At 36.9% G+C, this 25821-nt stretch overlaps 1 protein-coding gene across 1 annotated transcript in view; it reads left to right on the forward strand.

The window, feature by feature from the left end:
* Positions 1–25821, forward strand: part of SLC44A5 (solute carrier family 44 member 5) — a 232846-nt gene that overhangs the window by 172835 nt on the left and 34190 nt on the right. Inside the window, exons 13-15 of the mRNA XM_031967936.1 lie at positions 7414–7526; positions 8985–9113; positions 17815–17914. Of these exons, the coding sequence (XP_031823796.1) occupies positions 7414–7526; positions 8985–9113; positions 17815–17914 (342 nt within the window). The remainder of the gene's footprint in view (positions 1–7413; positions 7527–8984; positions 9114–17814; positions 17915–25821) is intronic.

Below are 25821 nucleotides of genomic sequence, written 5' to 3' on the forward strand. Positions count from 1 at the left end.
CATTTTGCACTTGAGGAAGTTTAGTCAAGCAAACATTATTTGGCCAGAGTCACACAACTAGTAAGTGTCTTAGGTCAGATCTGAATTCAGATCTTCTTACTACAGACTCTACATGGTGTTTACATCAAAACCTAAATGCTTCTATAAAATATACAGGAACAGAAGAGAAAAGGATTCATGGAAAAATGATGAGGGATTAAAAAAAATAGCTTAAGGGAGGCAGTAATTGGTAAGAAAACAGACTTAAAAGGAAGAAGGGAAAACTGTAAGAGAAAAATGCAGAAAAATACACAGCAATCGTAACTGAAATATAAACTTCATTTACAGAACAGAAGTTTGCGGAATAGACAAGAAGCCAGAATCCACCACGTTGTTTACATGCTATACACTTGAAACAGAAAGACATACACAGAGTTAAAATAAGAGAGTAGAGCAGAAACTGTTAGGTTTCTGCTGAAACAAACAAAAAATAGAGTAGCAATCATGATCCCAGAGAAAACAAAAGCAAAACCAAACCTAATTAAAAGAGATAGATCGAGACACTAAAAGATATGCTAGACAGTGAATTGATATTAATATTACATATGCCAAATTTGAATGGCAACGAAATTCTTTTTAAGAATTTTAATAGCATTTTATTTTTTCAAATACATGCAAAGATAATTTTTGTAATATTTACCTTTGCAAATCTTGTGTTCCAAAATTTCTTCTCTCTCTCCCCATCCCTTCCCCAAGACACCAAGCAATCTGATAAACATGTGCAATTCTTCTAAACATATTTCCATATTTTTCATGCTGCACCCCCCCAAAAAAAAAGATCAAAAGGGAAAAAAAGCTGGTAAGCAAAGAATGAAGGTGAAAATACTATTCACTTTCCATCACAAGTCTGTTGGAATTGCCTTGAACCACCTCACTGTTGAAAACTTGAACTACTTCTGTTGAAAAGAGTCATGTTCATCACAATTGATCATCACATAATCTTGTTGTTGCCCTGTACAATGAACTTGTGTGGGATGTAGAAGACCCTTACCCAAAATGACTACTCAGAGATCGTTCAGTAGAAAGCAGAAATGTTGTTTATTAAAACCTCCAGGGGATGAGCTGTCCCATCATGAGATAAGAAAGAGAAAGTTTGTGGTAGGAGGGCTAAAGAATTAGTAAAGATATACAGCTTTTATAGGTTCTGTTATAAAGGATTACATCATGAATTGGGAGCATTGAGAAATAGGTGCCCTCTCTCCTAATTGAATGTTAAACATTGGTGCCAAAGGCAGATTAGAACAGAATGTTTTGTTTCCCTGATTCCAAGAGGAATCATTAATCAGACCTTCAGACTTAAGGTTACTGAGCTGACATCATTTAAACTAATAGTCTAAATGTTGAAATCATTGAACAAGGATAAATGGCATCATTTCTGGTTAAGTAAATATATCTAGAGTTTTAAGTAAATATTGGCTTGCACATACGTAGGTCACAGAGACATAGATACAATAAAAAATACGAAAAAAAATTTAAACATTCCTCTAAGTTCTTCACCTTATCTCTCCATTCCACATAAACTCCTGCTTCTGCTCATTTCGCTCAACATTTCATGTAAGTCTGTCCAGGCCTTTCTGAAATCTTCCTGTGGGTCATTTGTTACAGAACAATAATTTTCCAAAACATTCTAGACCATAACTTCTTCAGCCATTCTCCAATTGATGGGCATCCACTCAGTTTTCAGTTCCCTGTCACTTCAAAAAAGGGCCACCACAAATATTTGTGCACATGTGGGCCCTTTTTCCATCTTTTATGATCTCTTTTGGATACAAACCCAGTAGAAACACTGCTGGATCAAAGGATATATACAGTTTTATAGCCTTTTGGGCATAGTTCCAAATTAGCATTGAAATTCTTTTTTAAGAAATTTTTTTTTATTAAAGCTTTTTATTTACAAAGCATATACATGGGCAGTTTTTCTAACATTGACCCTTAATTATTTATTATAATTAAATGTAATAAATTATATTTATTGAATATGTAATTCAATAAAATTTTGAAATTTATTTCAAAATAAAGATTTTGAAATCTTTATTTCAAAGAGGTGAAATAAAGATCTTTTACAATGGAGAGGAGTCTGGGAAGGGGATTGGGGCAGGCAGTGCTTGAACCCTAGTCCCCTCAGAACTGGCTCAAAGAAGGAATAACATACATATTTAATTGGGTATAAAAATCTAGTTTATTCTACAAGGAAGCAGGAGGGGAAAAACTGATAGAAGAAGGGCAGGTTAAAAAAGATAGTGGTCAAAAACAAAACATATTTTTGAGAAGGTAAAAAGAAAAAGAAAAACAGAAAAAATAGGATGGAGGGAAATACAGTTAATAATCATGACTGTGAATGTGAGTAGGATGAACTCACATATCAAATGGCAGAATGGATTAAAAAACAGAATCCAATAATATGTTGTTTACAAGAAACACACTTGAAACGGAAAGCTACAGAGAGTAAAAATAGAGAGTTGGTGTAGAATTATACTTCATTTGAAGTAAAAAAAAAAAAAAGTAGGGTAGCAATCATGATCTCAGAGCAAAAACAACAACAAAACCTAATTAAAACTGCTAAGCAGGAAAACTACATTTTGCTAAAATGAAGTACTATCATACTAAATATATATGTGCCAAATGGCATATCATCCAAATTCTTAGAGGAAAACTTAAATGAGTTATTAGAAGAAACAAATAGCAAAACTATACTAATGAGGAAGCTCAATTTTCTCCTATCAGGGATAAATAAATCTACCCATAAAATAAATAAGAAAGAAATTATGGAAATGGAATAGAATTTTAGAAAAGTTAGATATGATAGACCTCTGGAGAAAATGGAATAGAATGCAGTATGTTGTTTTCTCAGCTGTACATAGTACCTTCACAAAAACTGGCCAAGTATCAGAACATGATAACCTCACAACTAAATACAGTAAAGCAGACCCTTTTTAGACCCTTTTTAGCTAATGGAATAAGATAATTTTCAATAAAGGATCCGTGCAAACACAGACTAAAAATTAATGGGAAATTAAATGATGTAATCCCAAAGAATAAGTGGGTCTAAGAACAAATCAAAGAAGCAATAAATAATTTCACTAAAGAGCACGACAACAATGTCACACATACCAAAATTTATGGGATGCAGCCAAAACAGTATGTAAGGGGGGAAATTTAATCTCAAGTTCTAGCCTCAATAAAATAGAAAAGAGCAATGAAAAATCTTCAATTAAACATTAAATTGGAAATCCTGAAAATCAAATGAGAAGTTAGTAAAATTGAAAGTAAGGAAATTATTGAACTCATAAATAAAATAAATAAAACTAGGAGCTGTTTATGAGAAACAAAACCCAATTAAATAGATAAATCATTGGTTAATTTGATTTTTCAAAGGAAGGAAATTGTGAGAAATGAATATTTTCTCTCTTGTATTTAATAATTATTGCATTAGAAACAAGCCTGATCTAATCAGTCAGTAAAAGTAATTCTAAGTATGGGTTGTTGGGTATGTTCCTGCTCATTGTTTTTGTTCAGACAGATTTGAACAAAAGTTGAGTCTCCTCATTATTAAGACAGGTGATGTGGAAATTAATGCCTTTTTGACCAAGATTTTATTGATCAATGTATAGCAAGACCTTTATTTTAATATAGTCCACACCTGCTTTTGTGTTAACAGTTTCAGCTGGAGATGGGTCTTTTCAATACTAAGGTGATTCAGGCCAGTTCCAATGGTCCTGTGATGAAGAGAGCCTGCATCCAGAGAGAGGACTATGGGGACTGAGTGTGCATCATAGCATAGTATTTTCACTTTTTTTGTTGTTGTTTGCTTGCATTTTGTTTTCTTTCTCTTTTTCCTTTTTGATCTGATTTTTCTTGTGCAGCAAGAGAATTGTGAAAATATGGATAGAAGAATTGTATATGTTTAACATATATTGGATTATTTGCCTTGTGGGGGAGGAAAGAGGAGGAGGGAAAAATTTGGAACACAGGATTGTGCAGGGTCAAATGTTGAAAATTATCTCTGCATATGTTTTGAAAATAAAAAATTTAATATAAAAAGGGAAATTATCGGCATAATTAATCATATCAATAACAAAATCAACAAAAAGTATATGATTATCTCAATAGACACAGAAAAACTTTTGGCAAAATAGAATAATCATTCTTATTTAAAACTCAGAAAGCATAGGATTATTGGAGCTTTCCTAAAAATGTTAAGTAGTATCTATTGGAAATCATCAGCAAGCATTATCTGTTATGGGGATAAGCTAGAAGCTTTCTCAATAAGATAAGGAGTGAAGCTAGAATTTCATTATTTCTAATATTATCCAATATTGCACTAAAACTTAGCTATATCAATAAAAGAAGAAAAAGAAATAGAATGAATTAGAATAGGCAATGAAGAAAAAAAAAACTCTTTGCTGATGATATGAGTGTATATTTAGAAAATTGGCTTAAAAACTAGTTGAAACAATGACCAGAATTAGCAAAGTTATAGGTCACAAAACAAATCCACATAAATCATCAACATCTTCCCATATCATCACCAATATCCAGCAGAAAGAGAAAAATAGTCTCATTAAAATAACTTCAGACAATATAAAATATTTGAATGACTAAATGCCAAGACAAACCTAGGAACTACATGTTCACAATTACAAAACATTTTTCACACAAATAAAAGCAGAGCTAAAATTAATTGCTCATGAGTAGGCTAAGTCAATATAATATGACAATTCTGCCTAAATTATTTATTCAGTAACATTCCAATCAAATTTACCAAAGAATTATTTTATAAGCTTGAAAAAAATCACAGAATTCATCTGATACAACAAGAGGTCAACAAGGGAGTCAATGAAAAAACATATGAAGAAAGGTGTTTTGGTAAAGTCAGATATCAAACTGTATTACAAAGTTGTAATCATTAAAACGATCTAGTCCTGATTCAATAATAGAGTGGTGGATCAGTGAAATAGATTAGGTACGCAATAAACAGTAGCAAATATTTATGCTCATCTAGTGTTTGACAAATCCAAAGATCCAAAATTTGGGGGCAAGAAATCTCTTTGAACAAAAATTTTGGGAAAATTGGAAAGCAGTTTGGCAGAAACTAGGTATAGATCATCTTCTCACACTGTGTATCAAGATAAGGTCAAAATGGGCACATCATTTAGACATAAAGGGTGATATCATAAGCAAATTAAGGGAGCATGGAAAATTTTACCTATCAGATCTATGGATAAGGGAAGAGTTTATGAACAAATGAGATGAAGAGGATGAAGGGATACAAAGTGGGTAATTTTGATGGCGATATAGCCCCAAACATAAGTGGGATGTTTGATGTAGAATAAAAAAGGGTTTGCATTAACAAAGCCAATGCAGCCAAGATTAGAAGAAAAACAGGAAACTGGAAGGGAACTTAATAGCAAATTTCTCTGATAAAGGTTTCATTTCTCAAATATGTAAAGGCCAAAATCAAATTTATATATAAAAAAAGGAATTCCTCAATTATGGTCAACATATATAAATAGACATTTTTTTTCAGAATAAGAAATCAAAACTATTTTTAGTCATATTAAAAATGCTTTAAATCACTGCTGATTAGAGAAATGCAAATTAAAACAACTGTGGGGTACTATACCACACCTATCAGATTAGTTAATGTGAGAGAAAAGGAAAATGACAAATATTGGAGGGGATGAGGAAAAACAGGGACCCTAGTGCACTATTGGTGGAGTTTTTAACTGAGCCAACCATTCTGGAAAGTAATTTGGAATCATATCCAAACAATATAAAACTGTGTATACTCTCTGGCCTAGAAATACCACTACTAAGTCTACACCAAACAGATCAAAGAAAAAAGGAAAAGGACCTATATGCACAAAAATACTTGTAGCAGATCTTTTGTAGTGACAAAGACTTGGAAATCCAGTGGATAATTATCAACTGGGAAATGACAGAATAAGTTGGGCCACATGATTGTGATGGAAACTTCATTGTGCCATAAGAATTGATAAGGAGAATGATTTCAGAAAAACCTGGGAATACTAGCATGAACTGAGGCAAAGTGAAATGAGCAGAACTAGGAGAATACTGTACATTGTAATAACAGTATCATATAATGATCAACTGTGAATGACCTAGTTATTCTCAATAACACAGTAATCCAAGACAAAGGACTTATAATGGAAAATGCCATCTATCTCCAGAAAAGAAATGGTAAAGTCTGAATGCAGATTAAAGTTTAGTTTAAAAAAAACTTTATTATTATTATTAGTGTTGTTGTTTTCTGACTTCTTTTGGAAAATGGTTAATATGGTTTTCCAGACTGCACTTATACAATCTATGTCAAATTGTTTCCATTTTCAAGGATGGGAGAGATGGGAGAGAGAGGAAAAGAATTTGAAACTCAAAAATTTTAAATGAATGTTAAAAAATTTTTTATGTGTAATTAAGAAAATAAAATAAAAATTAATCAATTAAAATAGGCAAAGAAGGGATCCTATCACATTCTTCTGACAAAAATATTGTATTGATGTCTAAATCAGGGAAACAGAGAAAGAAAACTAGAACAATTTCTCTAATAAATATTGAAGAAAAATTTTAAATAAAACACTATTAAGGAGATAATAATATATCACAAATTGCATACATGGTGAGCAGATTAGATTTATACTAGGAATGCAGAACTGGTTTAATATTAGAAAAACCATAAATACAATTTACCACAATAACAAAAACAACAGAATCATATGACTGCTTCAATAGATGCAGGAAATATACCCATTCCTATTAAAAACAATAGAGAGCACTGGAATAATCAGTTTTCCTGAAAATGATAAATAGGATCTATTTAAAACTGAGAAATATTGCATGTCTATTATGGTGGCAATCTGGAAGGTTTTCCAATAAGATCTAGGGAGAAGAAAGGGTGTCTTATTATTATTATTTTTACTATTATATTAGAAATTTTAGTTATAGCACTAAGATGAAAAACAAAGGAATAAGTTAAGTCACAGAAGAAACAAATCTATCATTTCTTTGCACAGAATCAACTAAAAAACCAGTCAACATAATTAACAAATTCACAAAAGTTACAAGATACAAAATAAATTCATACAAATCAACATTTCTGTGTAATAGTAACAAAATCCAGCATTGTTTACTCTGGGTAAGAAGGGCTGCTCCAGGGTTACTGGTGATCAGGCTGCAGCACCAGGACCTCAGGGTGGGGATGAAGAAGCCGGCAACTGTAACCAGAAATAGCTATTTTGTCTTTATGTGTCTTTGTTTATAGGAATCCAGGGCTGGCAGGGAAGCTTTCTGAGCCTGAGCAGTGGCTGTTTCCCCAGGCCTCCTGGATGCTCAGGTTCACATTTTCCTTCCTTTCAGTGGGCTAATCCTTGCAATGATCAGCAGTTTGCTATTCCTGATGTTCCTGAAATACACTGCGGGTGTCATCTTGTGGATCTTTGTGTTTGGCGTGGTCATCCTTATAGCCTACGGTAGGTATCTATTTACTCTTATTCACATGTCTCAGAAGCACCGATTTTGAGCACTGGGGGCCAGGGAGAGGTTTCAGGGAGCCCCTGGATTTTTTGAGTGGCCCCTGGATAGATTTTGAGAGGGCCCTGGATAAAATCCCAAGGGTCTCTGGAGAGGAGAAACAAACCCATCTTCATTTTTACTAATCTTTGTCCTCCTCTTATTGTATTTTATGCATTTATCAGCATTATTATGGGAAGGGCTCCAGAAGCTCCACCCAATAATCAAGGGATCCAGAATATAAACAAAGTTCAGAACTCTTTATTACCTCTCCCCTTTCTTTGCTGGCATTATTAGCACAGAGTTATACAGGTCGTGGAATGAATTATTCTTCAAAGGGAAAGAATAGAGAAAAGGGGGTCAGTGAAAGAAACTGAGCTCATTTTTATAGTGTCTACAATCATGATTCCTGAGGGATTTCTAACTCTAAAAATTTCCTAATCTACATAGTAGGAAGTTTGGAGACTGCCCCCAGTCAACCTGACTCAGACTGTCACTGTCAGGAAATCAATCAATAAGCGTTTGTTTTAAGCATGTCATATGGTCCCGGCACGGTGATCATAGATGCTTTTATTGACAGACTGACTCCTATGTCCTGGATTACAAGGTCAAAAGAGAAATGATATTTGTCCTCAAAGAAGTTGTAGTCTTATGAGGAAGACAGCATGTGCATAAATAAGTGTATACCAAAAAAATCATGTGATGTGCCAGAGGATGATGGAGCAATTATTAAGCACCTTCTGCCCCGGGATCCAAGGTTTCTCCCAGAACCCCCATTTGTGCCATCATTGAATTTGTCTTAAAATGGTGATTGGGAGATGCTTTTCATATGGCCAGGCTGTGCTGTTTGCCTCCAGTGCCAGATTTGCATGTTTCAGTTCAACCCAGCTGTTGGGTCTTTCTGCTTCCATCCTCCCACCTGGTAATGGGCTTTCCATGAATCTACACTTCAGCATTTTCAAGCTCATTTTGCTAATGAACCAGAAACCCACCACTTGTTCCCTAAGAAAACTAGACCCTCTTGGAACAGCATTGACTTTCTTATTTGCAATGTACCACACAGAGAGTCAAAAGCCCCAAGGTTGGGGATGAACATGCCTTTTCTCAATGTTTCTGTTGTAAAGATGCAAATCTGAGTGTTCCTTCTGTCTCCCTCTCCTGACTTCTGTGATAAAGTTTCAAAAGTACACTGATGGTGGTTGGACAATAATGGGGGAGCAATGAGGGACAGGAGTGTCCTGAAAAATTTCCATTAGGTAGAAATATCTACTGGAAATGTCCTAGAGCCCTTGGACTAATAGTTTCAGATAAAACATATAATTTGGAAATAAAAATGAGAACCACGAGGGAATATACCTGGTAGAAAATGTTCCCGAGAATAGCATTCTTGGCTTATTGGCTCTCATTATTTTTTACAGGTATATGGGCGTGTTACTCTGAGTTTCATCATCTTCATACAAAGCCCGGAACCCCCACACTCTATGAGATCGGCTTTCAGTCGGATTTGAGGGCGTACTTGAAGCTGAAACATACCTGGTTAATATTTAGTAAGTGACTTTTCAAATCTTTACTAGAGATGCAATAATAAGTCGTGTGTGAAGAGGTTGACCCACAATGTCCGCAAAGTGTGTCCCTGACCTGCTGAAATCCATCCAGATTCTCAGGGGGCTCCTCGTCAGAGTTCTTGGGGTTCACACACGAGACCCTGTGAATGTCCTCTTGGTTAGGTTCAGCTTCTTTATAACGTGAGGACATCGAACCCAGTTTTCTCTCCAGTCCTTCCGGCCATCACATTATAGGATTCCACGGCTGTAAATGCTTCCTTTCTCTGCTTCCATCCTCTCTTCTCTCCCTTCTCCTCATCTAGTCTTACTCATTCCCCTTCCTCCCTATTGAACACAGGTTTTCATCTATGTAGGGGACACCAACCATGTAAAGAACTTTCCCTGTTAGTTCAGATTATCAATTTCTTTGCAGCCTTAGAACAGGATGTTCTAATGTCTGTATGAAAACAGATCATGTATGTATGTGTGTGTGCACATGTACAATATAACATTTATATAAAATATAGAGAGGAAAACTGCTTTCAAAATAATTCACTTCCTTTTGAATCCTACATATTTTATGCACTTACTTGATTCTGAGAAAAGGTCCTTAGGCTTAACTAAACTGTCAAAGGGTTCTATGAAACAAAAAAAGATAAAGAATGTCCTTTTAAGAGGTCCCCAGGACATTGAGAGATAATGAATTGTCCAAGGTCATGCGGGTGTTTTAGCTCCAATCAGGACTCAGACGCAGGTTTTTCCTTCCTTTTTGGTGCCAGCTCTCTTTAGTACTCCATGATGTGGCTCTGCTTTCGAGTGTTAACAGGACTGAAGATGGTTACAAAAATACCTCTTCCAGTGAACGATGTTGGTACGTGATGGTTTATAAAGGAAGAGAATGCCATGTGCTCGATGGCTACAGACTTTGCAAATGACTTTGAAAGGGTTTGGATGTGAAAATTTCATCAGAATTCAGTTGATATCCTTGCAAGGAATTTTCAGTGGCGTGGGTGTCAAATTTCCCTATCTTGACCAAAAAAGAATGAACTTCTTCTTAATAGAGTCCTTTGTGACCAAATGTTATTTCAGATTTTTCATTGTAAATTCAGAGATAATATGTAACCATGGCTAATTTTGTATATTCTAATATTTATTAAAATACAGAACTAGATAGAAATACTTTTTAAAAAGTGAAATGGAAGATAGCAGAGTAAAAGCAAGGACTGGTTGAGCTCTCCCAAATTCCCTTCCAAACAACTTTAAAGTAATGCCACAAAATGAATGCCGCAGAATAAACAAAAGAACAGAGTGAAATAATATTTCCAGCTGGAAATAATCATTCCAGCAATAAAGTTGCAAGCCCAACTTGCAAGGTTCGTAGGAAAGTCTGTCTCACTGGGGTGAAAGTGGAGCTCAATCTAGTGGCAGTTGTGCCCTGACAAGCAGGGCTCCAAAAAGACTGGAGTTATAGCTTCTGGAGCTTTTGGATTGGACACCTGGGGGGACACTGTGCTGGTGCTGAATGTTGGCCCCAGTTTCATGGCCTGAACTCCATTCCAGATCACAAACTCAGTGTGAGGAGGCGTGCCAGCCAGGTCACAGTTCCAGGGCAGAAAAGAGGGCTTGTGGTAACTCACAGACAAGAGCACAGGTCAGCAGAGCGGTGACCACACCTCTGCTTAGATCAGGCCATCTTGGAAGAATGGAAAACCTACAGATCAGCAGAACTAGTTCTGAAAACAGTGACAGAAAACCCTGAAGTTTGGGAGAATGCCTCCTTCTTCCCCAGAGCAGAGCCCGACTTTAACATAAAGCTAAATGTCAAGAAATAAGCTGAAAAAATGAACAAACAACAAAGAAGAACCTGATCATCCAGAATTATTCAGATGACAGGGAAAATTAAAAGCTCAGATTCCGACAAAATAAAAACAGCTACATCTAAGTCTCAAAGAAAACTGTGAATTGGTCTCAGTAATCCCTTCCCCCCATAAAAAAGAATCCCTGGAAGAGTACAAAAAGGATTTAACAAATCAAATAAGAGGGGTAGAAGAAAATTTGACAAAAAGAAATGAGTGATTTAAGAAAATTATATTGAAAGACATCAGAACTTTGTTCATGGAAATGACTAATTATGACTTCAAATGACTTTGGTCAGAAGGTTAATTAATTAATTGATTTAAAGTAAAGAATAAATCATACTCTTATTAGGTATTGTCAAAAAGAAAAAAGAAAAAAAAGAAAATTATATAAAGATAATCAACAGTTTGGTTAAAAAAAGACATAAAATATGGAAGAAAATAACAGCTTAAAAATCAGAGTAAACCAAATGGTAAAAAGAGGCATAAAAAGCAGAATTAGCCAAATAGAAAAATAAATACAAAAATTCACTGAAAAATTGAACTCCTTAAAAAGTAAAATTGGTCAAATGGAAAAGAAGATACAATAATACTGAAGAAAACAATTTCCTAATTAAAATTGGGCAAAAAGAATTTAATGAATCTATGCAACACAAAAAAAGAAAGACAAAAAAAAAAAAAAAGAAAATGTGAAATACCTCATTAAAAAACAAACAAATTACTGACCTGCAGGATGGTACAGCAGACAGAACACCAAACCTGAAATCAAGAGGATCTGAATTCATGTCCAGATTCAGATACTTACTAACTACATGATTATGGGCAAATCTTTAACCCTGATTACCTCTGAAAGAAAAAAAAAACTGACCTGAAAAATAGCTTGAGGAGAGATAATTTAAGAATTATTGGACTACCTGGAAATTATGATTTAAAAAAATCTTAGACATCATATTTCAAGAAATTAAAAAGAATTCCCAATTTCCCAGAATCAGAGGGTAAAATAGAAATAAAAAGACTCTATCCATCACCACTTGAAGAGATTTTAAAATGATAACTTCAAGGAATATATTATGGTGAAATTCTGTACTGCCAAGGTAAGAAGAAAATATTATAAGCATCTAGAAAGAAACAATTAAAATATCATGGAGCCACAGTTAGGATAATACTACATTTAGTAGCTTCTATATTAAAGGACTGAAGGATTTGAAATATGATATTCTAGAAAGCAAAGGAACTAGGATTAAAATCAAGAATAACTTACCTAGAAAAATAATGAAACTACAGGGAGAAAAATGGATATTTTATAAAATAGAGGACTTTTTTTTTTTTTGCTGAGGCAACTGGGGTTAAGTGACTTGCCCAGGATCACACAGCCAGGAAGTGTTAAGATCAATAGAAAATTCTATTTTCAAATACAAGATTTAAAGAGAAATCATAAGGAATTCAATAAGGTTAAACTGTTGACATTTCTACATGGAAAGAGGATACTTCTAACCCTAAGAACTTTTTCTTATTATTGGAGCAATTAGAAGGAGTATATATAGACAGAGGGCATGAATATGAATTTACTATTATGGGATAATATATAAAAATAAAATTAAGGAATAAAAAAGAATGATGTACTGCGGAGGTTGGAAGGGAGAAATAAAATTACCTTAAATAAAAGAGTCATGAAAAAGTTTTTATATTGGAGAGGAAAATTGGGTGGTGGTGAGAGACAGCACTTAAATCTTGCTGTCCTTAAAAGTGGCTCAAAAAGTTAATAACATACTTCATTAGTTGGGCATATAGTGGATCTTATCCCTACAGGGGATAAAAAGGAGGGGAGATTGGAAGAAGATGTTATTAGAAGCAAAATTCTTTTTAGGAGGGACAGGATGAAAGGAGAGAGACGAGACAGAGAGAGAGACAGACAGAGAGAGAGAGAGAGAGAGAGAGAGAGAGAGAGACTCATACAGACAAAAAAAGACAGAGAGAAGGATGATAGGGGAAATAGAATGAAGGAAAATAAAGAGTAATCATAACTTTGAAAATATTTTTACATCAAGTTTCTCTGAAAACAGTCTTATTTCTCAAATATATGTAGAACTTATTCAAATTTATAAAAATGCAAGTAATTCCCCAAATGATAAATAATTGAAAAATATGAACAGGCAGTTTTCAGAAGTTATAGTCATATGAAAAATGGTGTAAATCATTATGGTTAGAGAAATGCAAATTAAATTAACTCTGAGGTATCATGTTATACCTATGAGATTGGCTTAAATGAAGAAAAGAAAAATTACAAATGTTAGAGGGGATGTGGGAAAATTGGAACTTTAAAACTCTGTTGATGGAGTTGTGAACTGATCCAGTTATTTTGGAAAGCAGTTTGGAACTATGCCCACAGGCCAATAAAACTATGCAAACTCTTTGGTAATACTACTACTAGATCTGTATCCTAAAGAGATAAAAAAAAAACAAAAAAGGAAAAGGTACTATTTTTATTTTTATAGCAAAAATAGAGGATGCCCACCAATTGGGGGTGATTGAACAAATTGTGATATACAACTGTAATGCAATACTATTATAGTACTACAAGAAATGATGGGCAGGATGATATCAGTAAAACCTGGGAAGACTTATATGAACTGATTCAAAATAAAATTAACAGAACCAGGAGAACAGTGTACATGGTAATGGCAATATTATATGATGATCAACTGTGAATTCTTTAGCTGCTTTCAGCAATACAATGATCCAATTTAAAGGCTCATAATGAAAAATACTAACTATCTCCAGAAAAAAAGAATGTAAAGAGTCTGAATGGAAATTAAAGTATACTATTTTTTATTTTTCTTGTGTTTTTTTTTTTCTTTTTGGTTGATGTTTTCCTTCACAGCATGACTATTATGGAAATGTTTTCTATGACTGTACATGTATAATGTATCGAATTGCTTGCTTCCTCAAAGAAGGGAGAGTGAAAGGAAGAAGAATTTGAAACTCAAAATTTTATTTTTATTTTTAATAATAGTTTTTGTTTTCAAAATACCTGCAAAGATAATTTTCAACATTCACCTTTGCAAAACTTTGTGTTCCAAATTTTTCTCCCTCCCTTCTCCCACCTCCTCCCCTAGATAGCAAGTAATCCAATATATTAAACATGTGCAATTAATCTAAATATGTTTATACATTTATCATGCTCCACAAGAAAAATCAAATTAAAAAAAATAAGAAAATAAGAAAAAAACACAAGCAAACAACAAAAAAGTGAAAATATTATGTTGTGATCCTTATTCAGTGACCACAGACTCTCTCTGAGTGCAGATGGCTCTTTCCATCACAAGTGTGTTAGAACTGGTCTGAATCACCTCATTGTTGGAAAGAGTCACGTCTGTCAGAGTTGATCATCACATAATCTTGTGGTTGCCGTGTACAATGGCAACAATGTGTACAATGTGTACAACAATCGTGTACAATGATCTCCTGGTTCTGCTCATTTCACTTTGCATCAGATTCATGTAAGTCTCTCCAGGCCTTTCTGAAATCATCCTGCTGGTCGTTTCTTACAAAACAATAATTTTCCATAGCATTCATAGACCATAACCTATTTAGCCATTCCCACCGATGGGCATCCACTCAGTTTCCAGTTCCTTGCCACTACACAAAAGGCTGCCTCAAACATTTTTGTACATGTGGGGCCCTTTCCCTCCTTTATGATCTCTTTAGAATACATGCCCAGTGGAGACACTGCTGTATCAAAGGATATGCACAGAAACTCAAAGTTCTTTTTTTTTTTAATTGAGTGTTAAAATTTGTTTTTACATGTAATTGAAAGAGTAAAATATTTTTAAAAAGTTAAATGGTCCATGTAACATTATTCTTCTGGAAATGTTTTGCATTCAACATTTTTTTAAATTATGCAATTTATATATATGTTCAATTGCATTTCTTTAGAACTGTTTCCTTAAAATCTACATGGTATTACAAAAAACATGCTATTTCTGTCATCAGCTTATTTTTAAAAAATCAGTTAAAATCAAATATTTTTTCAATGAAATGAGATGGATGTGCCATCAGCAGGATTCAGATTTCTCAGAGAAATAAATTCGCGCATCCCAAGCAATTTTGTCTTATGAAATCTACACAAGCTCATTTCCATCAAAGACAGTCTCATTCCCCCAGTGTCAAAGCCATTGCTATGGAATTGCTGCCAATTGCAGAAAAATATGGCACATACATTTATAGATTAGGGGATAGCCTGAGGTTTCCATTGGAAATGTAGGAAATTCCAGTTGAGGAAGAGCACTATCTCAATGCAAACTTATGCCCTCTCTGCAATGGAGAGTTTTAGATTTTCTGAAAAACAGAGATTTAGTGATTTTCTCAGGTCACATGTGTTGGGAACAGGACTTGAACCCAAGTCCTTCTTACTTTGGAGCCAGCTTACCCTCCATTATGCCATATTGTCTCTCCTTTTATCTATTGAGAAACTTCCTCTAACATTTTATATTAGAACAAGAAAAATAGGAGACCTGCACAAAGCAAACTGGAGAAAGTATCAGGAGAGCTGGGCTCTCACATGGGCCTTATGAGTAGCTGGCTGTAGGACCTTGCACAAGGCATCGATTATTTCTGGTCTTCAGTTTCCTTGGTTACAGATGGACAATTCTGAGTCAGATGATCTCAAAACCTTTTCTAGTTCCAAACCTCTGACTCATATTAAAACTAAGAGAGGAAGGGCAGCTTTTAGTGTTCAATAGATGACTTATCCCACAGGGAACAGACATTTTAATATTCAGTAAGCTGTTTATCATTTCTGCAAAGCCAGAAGATAAAGTGAATCTGACATCTCATTTCCTTGAGCTAAATGATCAACGTGTCCCAACATCAGCAGGTGGTGATTTCAGCCTAGCATTTGCTCCTTTTTAATATAGCCATATTAAACTCTCTCATTTGGCACTAATTTCAGTATTTTAAGGGAATACATTTGCATGAAATTAAAAATATGGGGGCAGCTAGGTGGTGCAGTGAATAGAGCACCAGCTCTGAAGTCAGGAGGACCTGAGTTCAAATCTGGTCTCAGACACTTAGCACTTCCTAGCTGTGTGAGGCCTGGGCAAGTCACTTAATCCCAATAACCTTGCAAAAGAAAGAAAGAAAGAGAGGGGGGGAGGAAGAAAGGAAGAAACGAAGGAAGAAGAAAAGAAGGAAGGGAGGGAGGAAGGGAGAGAGAGAGGGAGGGAGGAGGAAAAAAGAAAGAAAGAAAGAGAAATTAAAACTATGTCTGTAGCTAAGAAGGAGACCGTTACATTGGAGTGAGATGATTCATTCCCAAACCTTCTTTTTCTTATGCAGTATAACATTCCCAAATCTTTGAGATATTAACCAAAATGTGAAATAACATTAGGGAAAAAAAGAGAGGAAATTGGCAAGAACCACTAGTGGTCCAAAGTGGTTCCTCGAAGTCACTCTTCTCCCTTTCCTGCATTCCCTCCCCGTTATTGGAAGAGGTCAGTGCAGGCTGGACCGGGCATCCCGAAATATGCAGCCTATCAAACCTGTGCTTTGGTACTTCTTAGCGATGCGACATTGAGAGTTTCGGAGGCTGCATTTCCCGATGGGGATGTGAATGCTCTTATTCATGGTGGTGTTGTGAGCATCAAACACCATCAAAATGCGAGAAACGTCTCCACTGACCTCTCTCACATCTTCAGTATCTTGAGGGATAAGACTTGTGTGAAACACTTTAGATCTTCAACTGATGAAGAAACACCAGCGAGTCAAGCCCACAGCCACTTGTTAAGTGCCTCCCATGTGCCAAGTACTGTGTTAAGTACTAGAAATGAAAAGAAAAGGCAAGAAAACCCTGCTCTCCGGAGCTCCCAGCCTAATTGTTCCCTGCTTCTTCTTAGCAATTTTATTCCTCTCAACAGCTAATAAATGCTTAAACAAAATAAAGTGCGAGGTGTTTGGGAAACCTTAAATTAAAGCGTCTCAGTAGGAATGATTAGTAAATGCTCTATCTAGCTATCAACAAATATGGGGTCTAAGCAGCCGATTGTACTGGATTTGGAGTCAGGAAGACCTGAATTTGAATCCTGACTCAGATGCTTACTAGTCAGATGATCTGGACAAGATGCCTGAGCTCTCTCAGCCTCAGCTTTCTTTTGCATAAATCTGTAAAATGGATGTGGTAATAATAATACCTACATCAAGGGGTATTCTAAGGATCAAGTGAGACATATAATATATTTAATAAACATTAAAAGAGCTACATCAATGTTGACTGCTATTATTATGTGCCTATTCTAGGTTAGATATTCTACCCAATTCCAGGAATATGAAGCTACAACTCAAAAGTCCTTGACTTTAATTTGCTTATACTTGGTGGGGAAGGGAGTGCAACAATATGGACACATGGAAGTATCCATGAGGTCATTATGGCACACAAATGGCATAGTGACTTAGAAGTCAACTTTAGCCTTGAGAAAAAATTTGGGGACAAGCTTGGCCCTTGCCACAATAGCTGTGTGACTGTGGGTAATTCACTTAACCTCTCTGAGTCCCAGATACCTTGTGTAGGCTATCAGTTGCCTTTGCACTGGTGGCGGGAGTTTACACACTAAAGAAATTATATTCCCTCAAAAATATTTCTCCAAATAATGTGATTATTTTTCTGTCTGAAGTGAAGTGAAGAATGTCCCAGAGATTTCTGCAGATCCCAGCTTGCTGGCTGCAGGTCAAGGTTCAAGACTGGAGCCTTTGAAAACAGCATGTTGAGACGTGGTTTAGGTTGTGCAGAGAGGGGACGTGTTTGCTTGAGCTGAGACCCCATGGCAGTTCCAGCTCTGTGTGTTCTTTTCTAGTGATCCTACTTTGCATCCTGGAAGTGATCGTTCTCCTGGCACTTTTGTTCCTGAGAAAGAGAATCCAAATCGCCGTTGCACTGCTGAAGGAAGCGAGCAAGTAAGTGGCTGGTCATGGGGTGCCAAATGAGGATCGCTATCCTTGGGAGAGACGGTAATTTAGCTGAATAATCAGCCATGGCCCAAGGGACTCTCTGGGTAGCAGGACTTGGCTGAAACCTGAGAATAACGGTCCTGGTCAGGAACCATGGGACAACCAGCCTCAGTCAGGGAGCCTCAGATCCAAGTCCTTCTTCAGAGATGGACTGACTAAGCCCGGCAAGTCACTGATGGCTTACTGCCTCCAAGTAGCGTACCAAGTGCCCGCCAGCACTGATAACGAAATGGTCAGGACATTCACCAACTCATAGATGATTCAGAGAAACATGAGTAAGTCAAGCTAAGCTGCAGGGCAAGGGACCGCAGAAGTCATCCGGCCCAACCCCAAACCAGAATGTCTTATTTCTTGTGGGGCACCAGTCAAGTCACGCCATCGATCTGTGTCTCCATTTCTTCCTCTGTAAAAATGTTAGATTAGAGAGTTCAAGATTCCCTCCAATCCTTTAACTTTTGTACTACTTTGAAGATAAATCTACAAAACCTATAAGAAACCCATTTGGTCTTTTCTTTAAAAATCTCTGAGAATGGGGAAGCGTCTTTAGCAGAATTCCATTTTCAGATAGCTTGCTATGCCTCCCTGCCCCGCCATTAAATGCCTTCTTTACTCCTAGAACTTCATTTAAGGACCAAAGAAAACAGCATCGATTTTTCTTTTACATGACAGACTTTCAAGTACTTTGGGTTAGCAATCAGCTCCCCCACGCATTTCTTCTCCAGGCTGACTAATCCCCAAACATTTCTCTTATGAGTCCCTTCACTATCCTGATTTACCTTTTGTGGACAAACTCCAATTTACATTAAAAAAGATAATGTTCTGGACACTGTCTGAGAAGTCAAATATGACGAGACGATATTCTACCTTTTCCTGGAAATTATACATGAGTTAATGTAGTTCAATATCACATTGACCTTTTTGAATATCTCACACTGTTGACTTATATTGCATTTGTAATTCCTTAACTGCTCCCTTGCTATAACTCTTATTCTTTATTTTCCAATTAAAGAAAATAAGTTAATGCTAGATGTGGGATATAAACACACACATGTATGTGTATATATCTATGTGCATTATTTTAGTATAGATAATAACGTAATATGAATGAATATAGTGCATACGAATGTGTTTATACATCACTATTGGATCTGATCTTGTTGGTTTCAATTTAATCCACTGAAATCTTTTGGTATTCCAGTGTAGCAGCTATCCCTCTCAGATTCATATGATTCACACATCTAATAAAAGGTCTGTGAATGTATATGTCAAATCAACTGTTTTCTAAATCAACTGCTTAAGAAAAAAGTTCACAAGAGTAGTACCAGTGTCAGCAAGCAAAGTGCAAAATGTGTCTCTGGCCATAGTGCTGACATAGGTCAGTCCTCAGGCATTACGGCACCTAGAGTCTTCAGGAAACAAGTCAGCCATTGGGGCAGCTTTCATGGAGGACTGCAGGAGCGTGGACTGGTTTTGTTTCTTTGGGTTTGTTTGCTTGTATATTTTTGAGAACTAATCTCCTTATCTCACTGAGACTAGAAATGTAAGGTCCTTTAATAAGCCTGATTCACTGGAAAAAACCAAAAAAACAAGGGAGCTTAGATATGCTCTGTTTCAGATCTGGACCAGTTCACTTCTCAGACAAACTGGTCCCTCTTCCATTCCTCCATTCAGGGTTCATCATAATAATGCGAAAATGAGTGAGAGCACCCAGGTAGCATAGCCCACTATACTGAACTCCTGCGCTTGAGAGGTCTTCTAGCCTCAGCCTCGCTGGTAGGTTTTACACAACAAGACCATAGGTTTGGTACATTGCATTTCAAAGGTCAAAACATCTGAGTGCAATCAAAACTAACATGCCCAGCAAAGCTGAGAATAATCCAGAATGAAAAAGGACATTTGACAAACTGACTTTCAGATATTTGGGACAAAAGACCAGAATGCAAGAGAAAATTTGATATAGAATTTCACTATTGAAAATTCAATAAAAGATTTAGAAATATGAAGAAAACACTAAATACTGATTATGAGACTCATCAGGGTCAAACTGTTTATGTATAAAAATGTTCCTCTTATTCTTAAAGCTCATCACTATGCAGAGGACTTTGAAAGGTTGGAGCTGAGTTGTATCTGATGGGGTGACTCTGAAAACAAAGTTATAGCCGGGATAAGAGGCATGTCTTCTGGTTAGAACAACAGATGGATTGTCATGCACTCCGGTAGTGAGGCAGTCAAAGGCCAGAGTCAGTACAGTGCGAGAAACAGCTTTTGACTCACCGCTTTAACTTTGGGCCCCTGATGATCACGCAACTCAGTCATGCCGTCCATATGTCTATTACCATACAGCTTCTCCTTCTTAGTTTATTTATATCGAGCTCCACTCACTAGGAATCTCCTCTGGGAATTTTTTGGCATTAGTTTATATGAATGTCTTGTCTAGTTCCCCAAACCTCAAGTTTTATAGGTTGTTCTTGTTGTTAGCAGTGAGTTCGAACTGTTGATTCCATGGTCTGTGCTTTATTCCGAACAGATGCTGCTGGAGGGAATTCTAGACATTTTTCAGCTTTATTAGTCTACTGAGGATCATCCAAACTTAGGGTCACAACAATTAAAAACCAGGATAAATTGAATTGTCAACAAATTCCGAGGGGAAATCCCAAGTCAGACATGAGCTGGGATCCAAAAGTCAGAAATGGACTTTAAAAGTGAAATGGCCAGACCCGTGTCCACAAGACCAGTTCAAGATGGAATATATTCTTAGCTCATTTGGCAATTCCTAAATACATGCTGGCTTTTAGTCTTTGTCTCTCTGTATTCTCTGCTGGCCAGCCAGTCAGGCAACAAACAGTTCTTAGGAGCTTGCTTGGTACCGAACATAATGCCAAGTGTTTGAGATACAACGAAGAGCAAAAATGATCCCTGCCCTCGAGAAGTTCACAATCTAATGTACAGAGGAAAGAATATGCAAATAACTATGTACAGATGGATGATTCTAGGGTTAAGGGAGACTAAGAAAAGTTTCTGGCAGAAGGTGAGATTTTTAGATGAGATATTCAGAAACCCAGAGAAGTCATGAGGGGGAGAAGAGGAAGGACATCCCAGGAGTGGGGGATGGCCAGTAGAAGTGGCTCAGTGTTGGGGACAGAGCCTTGTGAGAAGAACAGTAAGGCAGGCAGTGGTATGGGATCCAGAATATGAACTCTGGAGAGATCCCCAGGAGGGATCTAGGTAAGAAAGCTTTAAATGAAAACAGAGGTTTTGATACATGACCCTGTCGGTCCTCCTTGGCTTGGAGCTCTGAAATAAATCGGAGCTAAGTCCAGGATAAGTGAGCCATTTGTAGTTTGATAGTCTGGAATGAAATCTGATGAAGAATCCAGTCAGGTTTGGGACTCCTGCCTGAGATGCTGCATATGAAGCCCTACTGTGTACATGCATCAGTCAGGAAATGTTTATCAAATGCCTACTCTGGGCCAGGCCTTCTACAAAGCACTAGAGATCAAAAAAAGGCCAAAAGATACTTCCTCTCCTCAAGGAGTTCACAGTTTAATAAGGGAGTCAATATAGAGGATAATAAACGATATTAATCAGAGGGAAACACTAGAACTAAGAGAGGTTATGGAAAGATTCCTCTAGAAAGTGTGGTTTTAATTGGAACTCAAATGAAGCCCGAGAGATTAGTGTCAGAACAGAAAAGGGAGAACATCTTAGGCATTGGGGGGCAAGCAGAGAATGCCCTGAGATGGAGTATCTTGGTCACCAAACATCCAGAAGACCAGTTTCCTTCGATAAGATTGTTTGTGCTAAGAAGTAAGGTGTGAGAAGACTGGAAATATAGAAGAGGGAAGAAAGACCGGAAATATGGAAAGGGAAGAGTGGAAAATTTAGAAAGGGAAGATTGTAAATACAGAAAGGGAAGACTGGAAATACAGAAATGGAAGACTGGAAATATAGAAGAGGCACTAAGTTATGATGGTCTTGGAGTGCCAACCAGAGAATTTTGGTAGCTGAATGGAGGATGCAGTAGAGTCGGGAAGAGACTTGAGGCAGGAGAGTACTACAGTAGTCCAGGTATGAGGTGATGAAGACCTTTACTGGGCGGTAGCGGTATCAGAGGAAAGAAGGGACATCTTTGAGATGTCACAGAGGTGCTATTGGCAGGTCTTGGTGACATGCTAGATATGGGTGTGTGAGAGAGATAGTGGTGAATCCAGAAGCACTCTTGGATTGTGAATCTGAGGGATTGAAAGAAGAATGTTGCTTTTTATAACAACTGAGAATGTAGGAGGGGGAAAGTTTGAAGGTGATCTAGCAAAGGAGTGGTCCGATGGATAGGAATGCAAGAAGCAGAGAGTGATATCCTTTGAACTAGAGAGAAGAAAATTTCTTTTTCTTTCTTTATGCTGTATAAATGTAAATTTTTCTTTTTATTTAGGGATGCCCAGAATAAGAGCCTAAATTAGGCTGTAGGTGAGATGGGCCCAAGGTCCTCCGTGGAGAGAGCCTGTTGACAGACTTAGAATTTCCATGGTCTACTCATATTTCTATCACTATCTGAAATTCCAGCATTAGTCTATATTTCCTTTGTGCTAAGTTCTCTGGTTGCTTTTTTCTTCTTCAATAATATTTTATTTTCCTAAATACCTGTAAAGATAGTTTTCAACATTCATTTTTGTAAGACTTCGTGTTTCCAATTTTTCTACCACCCTCCTTTATTTCCTTCTCCCCCCTCAACAGCAAGCATTCTGACATAGGTTATACATGTACAATCATTTTAAATGTATTTCCATATTTGTCATATTGGGTGAGAAAAATCAGATCAAAAAGGGAAAAACACAAGAAATGAAAAAAAATTAAAAAGGTGAAAATATTATGTTTCATTCCTCATTTCTTCTCTCTTGATGTGAATGGAATTTGCATTCCAAGTCTATTAGAATTGTCTTGAATCACCTGCATTGCTGAGAAGAGCCACGTTCATCACAGATGATCATGACACAATCTTATTACTGTGTACAATGTTCTCTTGATTCTGTTCACTGCACTCAAATCAGTTCCTGTAAGTCTCTCCAGGCTTTTCTGAAATCAGCCTGCTCATCATTTCTTATAGAACAATAATATTCCATTACATTCATACACCATCACTTATTCGGACATTCTCCAACTGATGGGCGTCCAGTCAATGTCCAATTCCTTGCCACTACAGAAAGAGCTACTACAAACATTTTTACACATGTGGCCCCCTTTTCCTCTTTGATTACCTCTTTGATACAAACCCAGTAGAGGGACACTGCTGAATCAAAGAGCATATATACATGGTTTTAAAGTCCTTTGAGTTCAAAATTATTCTCCAGAATAGTTGGATCATTCACACTCTATTGCATTAGTGTAATGACATAATATGTTGACCCAATTCTAAGGTGACAGTCCACTTTCAAATTTCATTTGGAATGGAGAAAAATTAAACAATAAATTGATATGACATATGAGTTCAATAATCATTCTGTAACTCTTCAGGAGTTGGGGTCAATTTTATTTTTATTTATGTAAATATATTTTCATATTCGCCATATCAAATAATAAAGCACCCCCCCCAAAGCTGGTTCTCCAGTTTTATTCCTTTTCATGCGCTCTATGTCCCAAATGACTGTATGAAATGTTCATCTCTCATCTCTGTCCCTTTGCACGAGTTGCTTCCATTCCTGGAATGCCCTGTCTCCTCACATCTGCCTCTTAGAATCCCTTTATCACCTGCTAATGCTTCTACCCAAAATTAGCTGGTGGATACAAGCCCACACTCACATGTGCACATTTTGTTCAAGTATAAGTTCCTAAAACTCAGGAGACTTTAGTCTTTTTGTCCCTAGCATCTTGCATATGGCTTAAGGCATGGGAGGTCCTTCAAAAGTGCTTGGTAATTGATCAGTTAAGGTTACTAGTGACACTTGTAGAGTGTTATACCATCTTTGGCCCCTTTTAAAGATTCTGTCATCACAGATTAGAACTCTGCCCAAAGGGCTCTCAAACTGAGCATCCCCTTTGACCCAGCAGTATCTCTACTTTATCCCAAAGAGAGCTTAAAGAAAGCAAAGGGACTCACATGTGCACAAATGTTTGCAGTGGCAAGGAACTGAAAACTGAGCGGATGCCCATCAGTTGGAGAATGCCTGAATAAGTTATGGTGTATGAATATAATGAAGTATTATTGTTCTATAAGACATGATCAACAGGAGGATTTCAGAGATGCTGGAGAGACTTACAGGAACTAATGCTGAGTGAAATGAGCAGAACCAGGAGATCATTGCACATGGCAACAAGACTATATGTTGATCAATTCTGATGGACTTGGTTCTTTCCAACAATGAGGTGATTTAGACCATTCCAATAGACCTGCCATGGAGAGAGCCAATCTCTGTCCAGAGAGACAACCAGAGAGACTGGAGATGCATCAAAGCTTTGTATTTCACCTTTTTGTTGTTGTTTGCTTGCTTTTTTTCTTCATTTTTTCCTTTTTTGGTCTGATTTTTCTTATACAGCATGATATTTATGGAAATACGTCTAGAAGAATTCTGCATGCTTAACATATTGAATTGATTGCAGTCTAGGGAAAAGATGGGGAGAAAGGAGGGAGAAAAATTTGGCACACAAAGTTTTGCAAGAATGAATGTTGAAACTATCTTTACATGTGTCTTGAAAATAGAAAGCTATTATTAAAAAAAGATTCTGTCATCTTTGGCCTGTTTCCAGTTTTCCAACATCTCCACCGTTTTCCACAAGCTCCATGAAACACAAGGCTCTGGGAACTCAGCTGCAAATTCATTCCACATTCTAAAGGATAGCTCAATTAAGCCAAGATAAGTGAACTCATGCTTCTTCTTGAATTGTCCCCACTATTCCCTTGTCTTTCATTCCTCTTAACCATGTTTGTGCTACTCTTTCCAGATCCATGATTCTTCTCCTTGACCAAGAAGTTGAAGACAAAATGAGTAATCCTGCTTTCTCTCTGTCATCTGCTTAACATTATTCTGACATCCATTTCAAGTATTCTTTCTTATTCTTCCCCCAAATAACTTTTAAAGCAATCTTTCCTTAACAGCCTTGTGCCCCCTCAAACTCAAGTTATTCTGAATTAACCATTCTGGCAATTCTGTTAGAGGCCTGTGCCATTCTTTGGTCCCCTTCTTCAGGGAGTAGCCCCTATTTTCACCTTTTATACATGTGCTATTTGATTCGGAATCATTGAGCTCCTTGTAAAACCACATCTACTATCCAGGTGCCTCTTTTTCATCCTGACCATTCCTAACATCCTCCATTATTTCATTCTTGAACCCTCCCTATCCTTCTTGAGCCACATGTCTTTCTTTGGCAATGGGCTGATGCTTATTTTACTTCTCTCCATTGAAACATGCTTTCTGACAAGGTTGGACGCATGGTCGATCATTCCATCCACTTAACAAGACATTGTGGGCTCCAGTTCTCAAAGAGAGCCATCACATCAGGAAGGGGACGCCATGACAAGCAAGTGCATTGGACTGAAGTGAGTGAGGACCATGCAGCATCTCCCTTCTCCAGATCAGGATGCTGGAGAGACAAAGCCACAGACTCTGGGAATGCAAGGAACTCCCCTTCTCTGTGCCTCCTTGGCTATCAGAATGCCGATTCTAACCTGGGCGCCTTCTTCCCTGGTTCCTTAACCAAAACTCTCCAGGCTGAGGCCTTACTTTGTTGGAACACTGAGAATGGGAAGAGAAGGTTCCTTCATTACGTTGTCAGCATCCTTTCTCCTGCTCCATGTAATCTCCTTGCTTCCTTTGTCTTTTAAGAAATAAAATGTCAGCAGCCTAAGATAAGAATTTGTC

The sequence above is a fragment of the Sarcophilus harrisii genome, chromosome 4 (genome assembly GCF_902635505.1).
Source record: "Sarcophilus harrisii chromosome 4, mSarHar1.11, whole genome shotgun sequence".
Taxonomy (NCBI): Eukaryota; Metazoa; Chordata; class Mammalia; order Dasyuromorphia; family Dasyuridae; genus Sarcophilus; species Sarcophilus harrisii.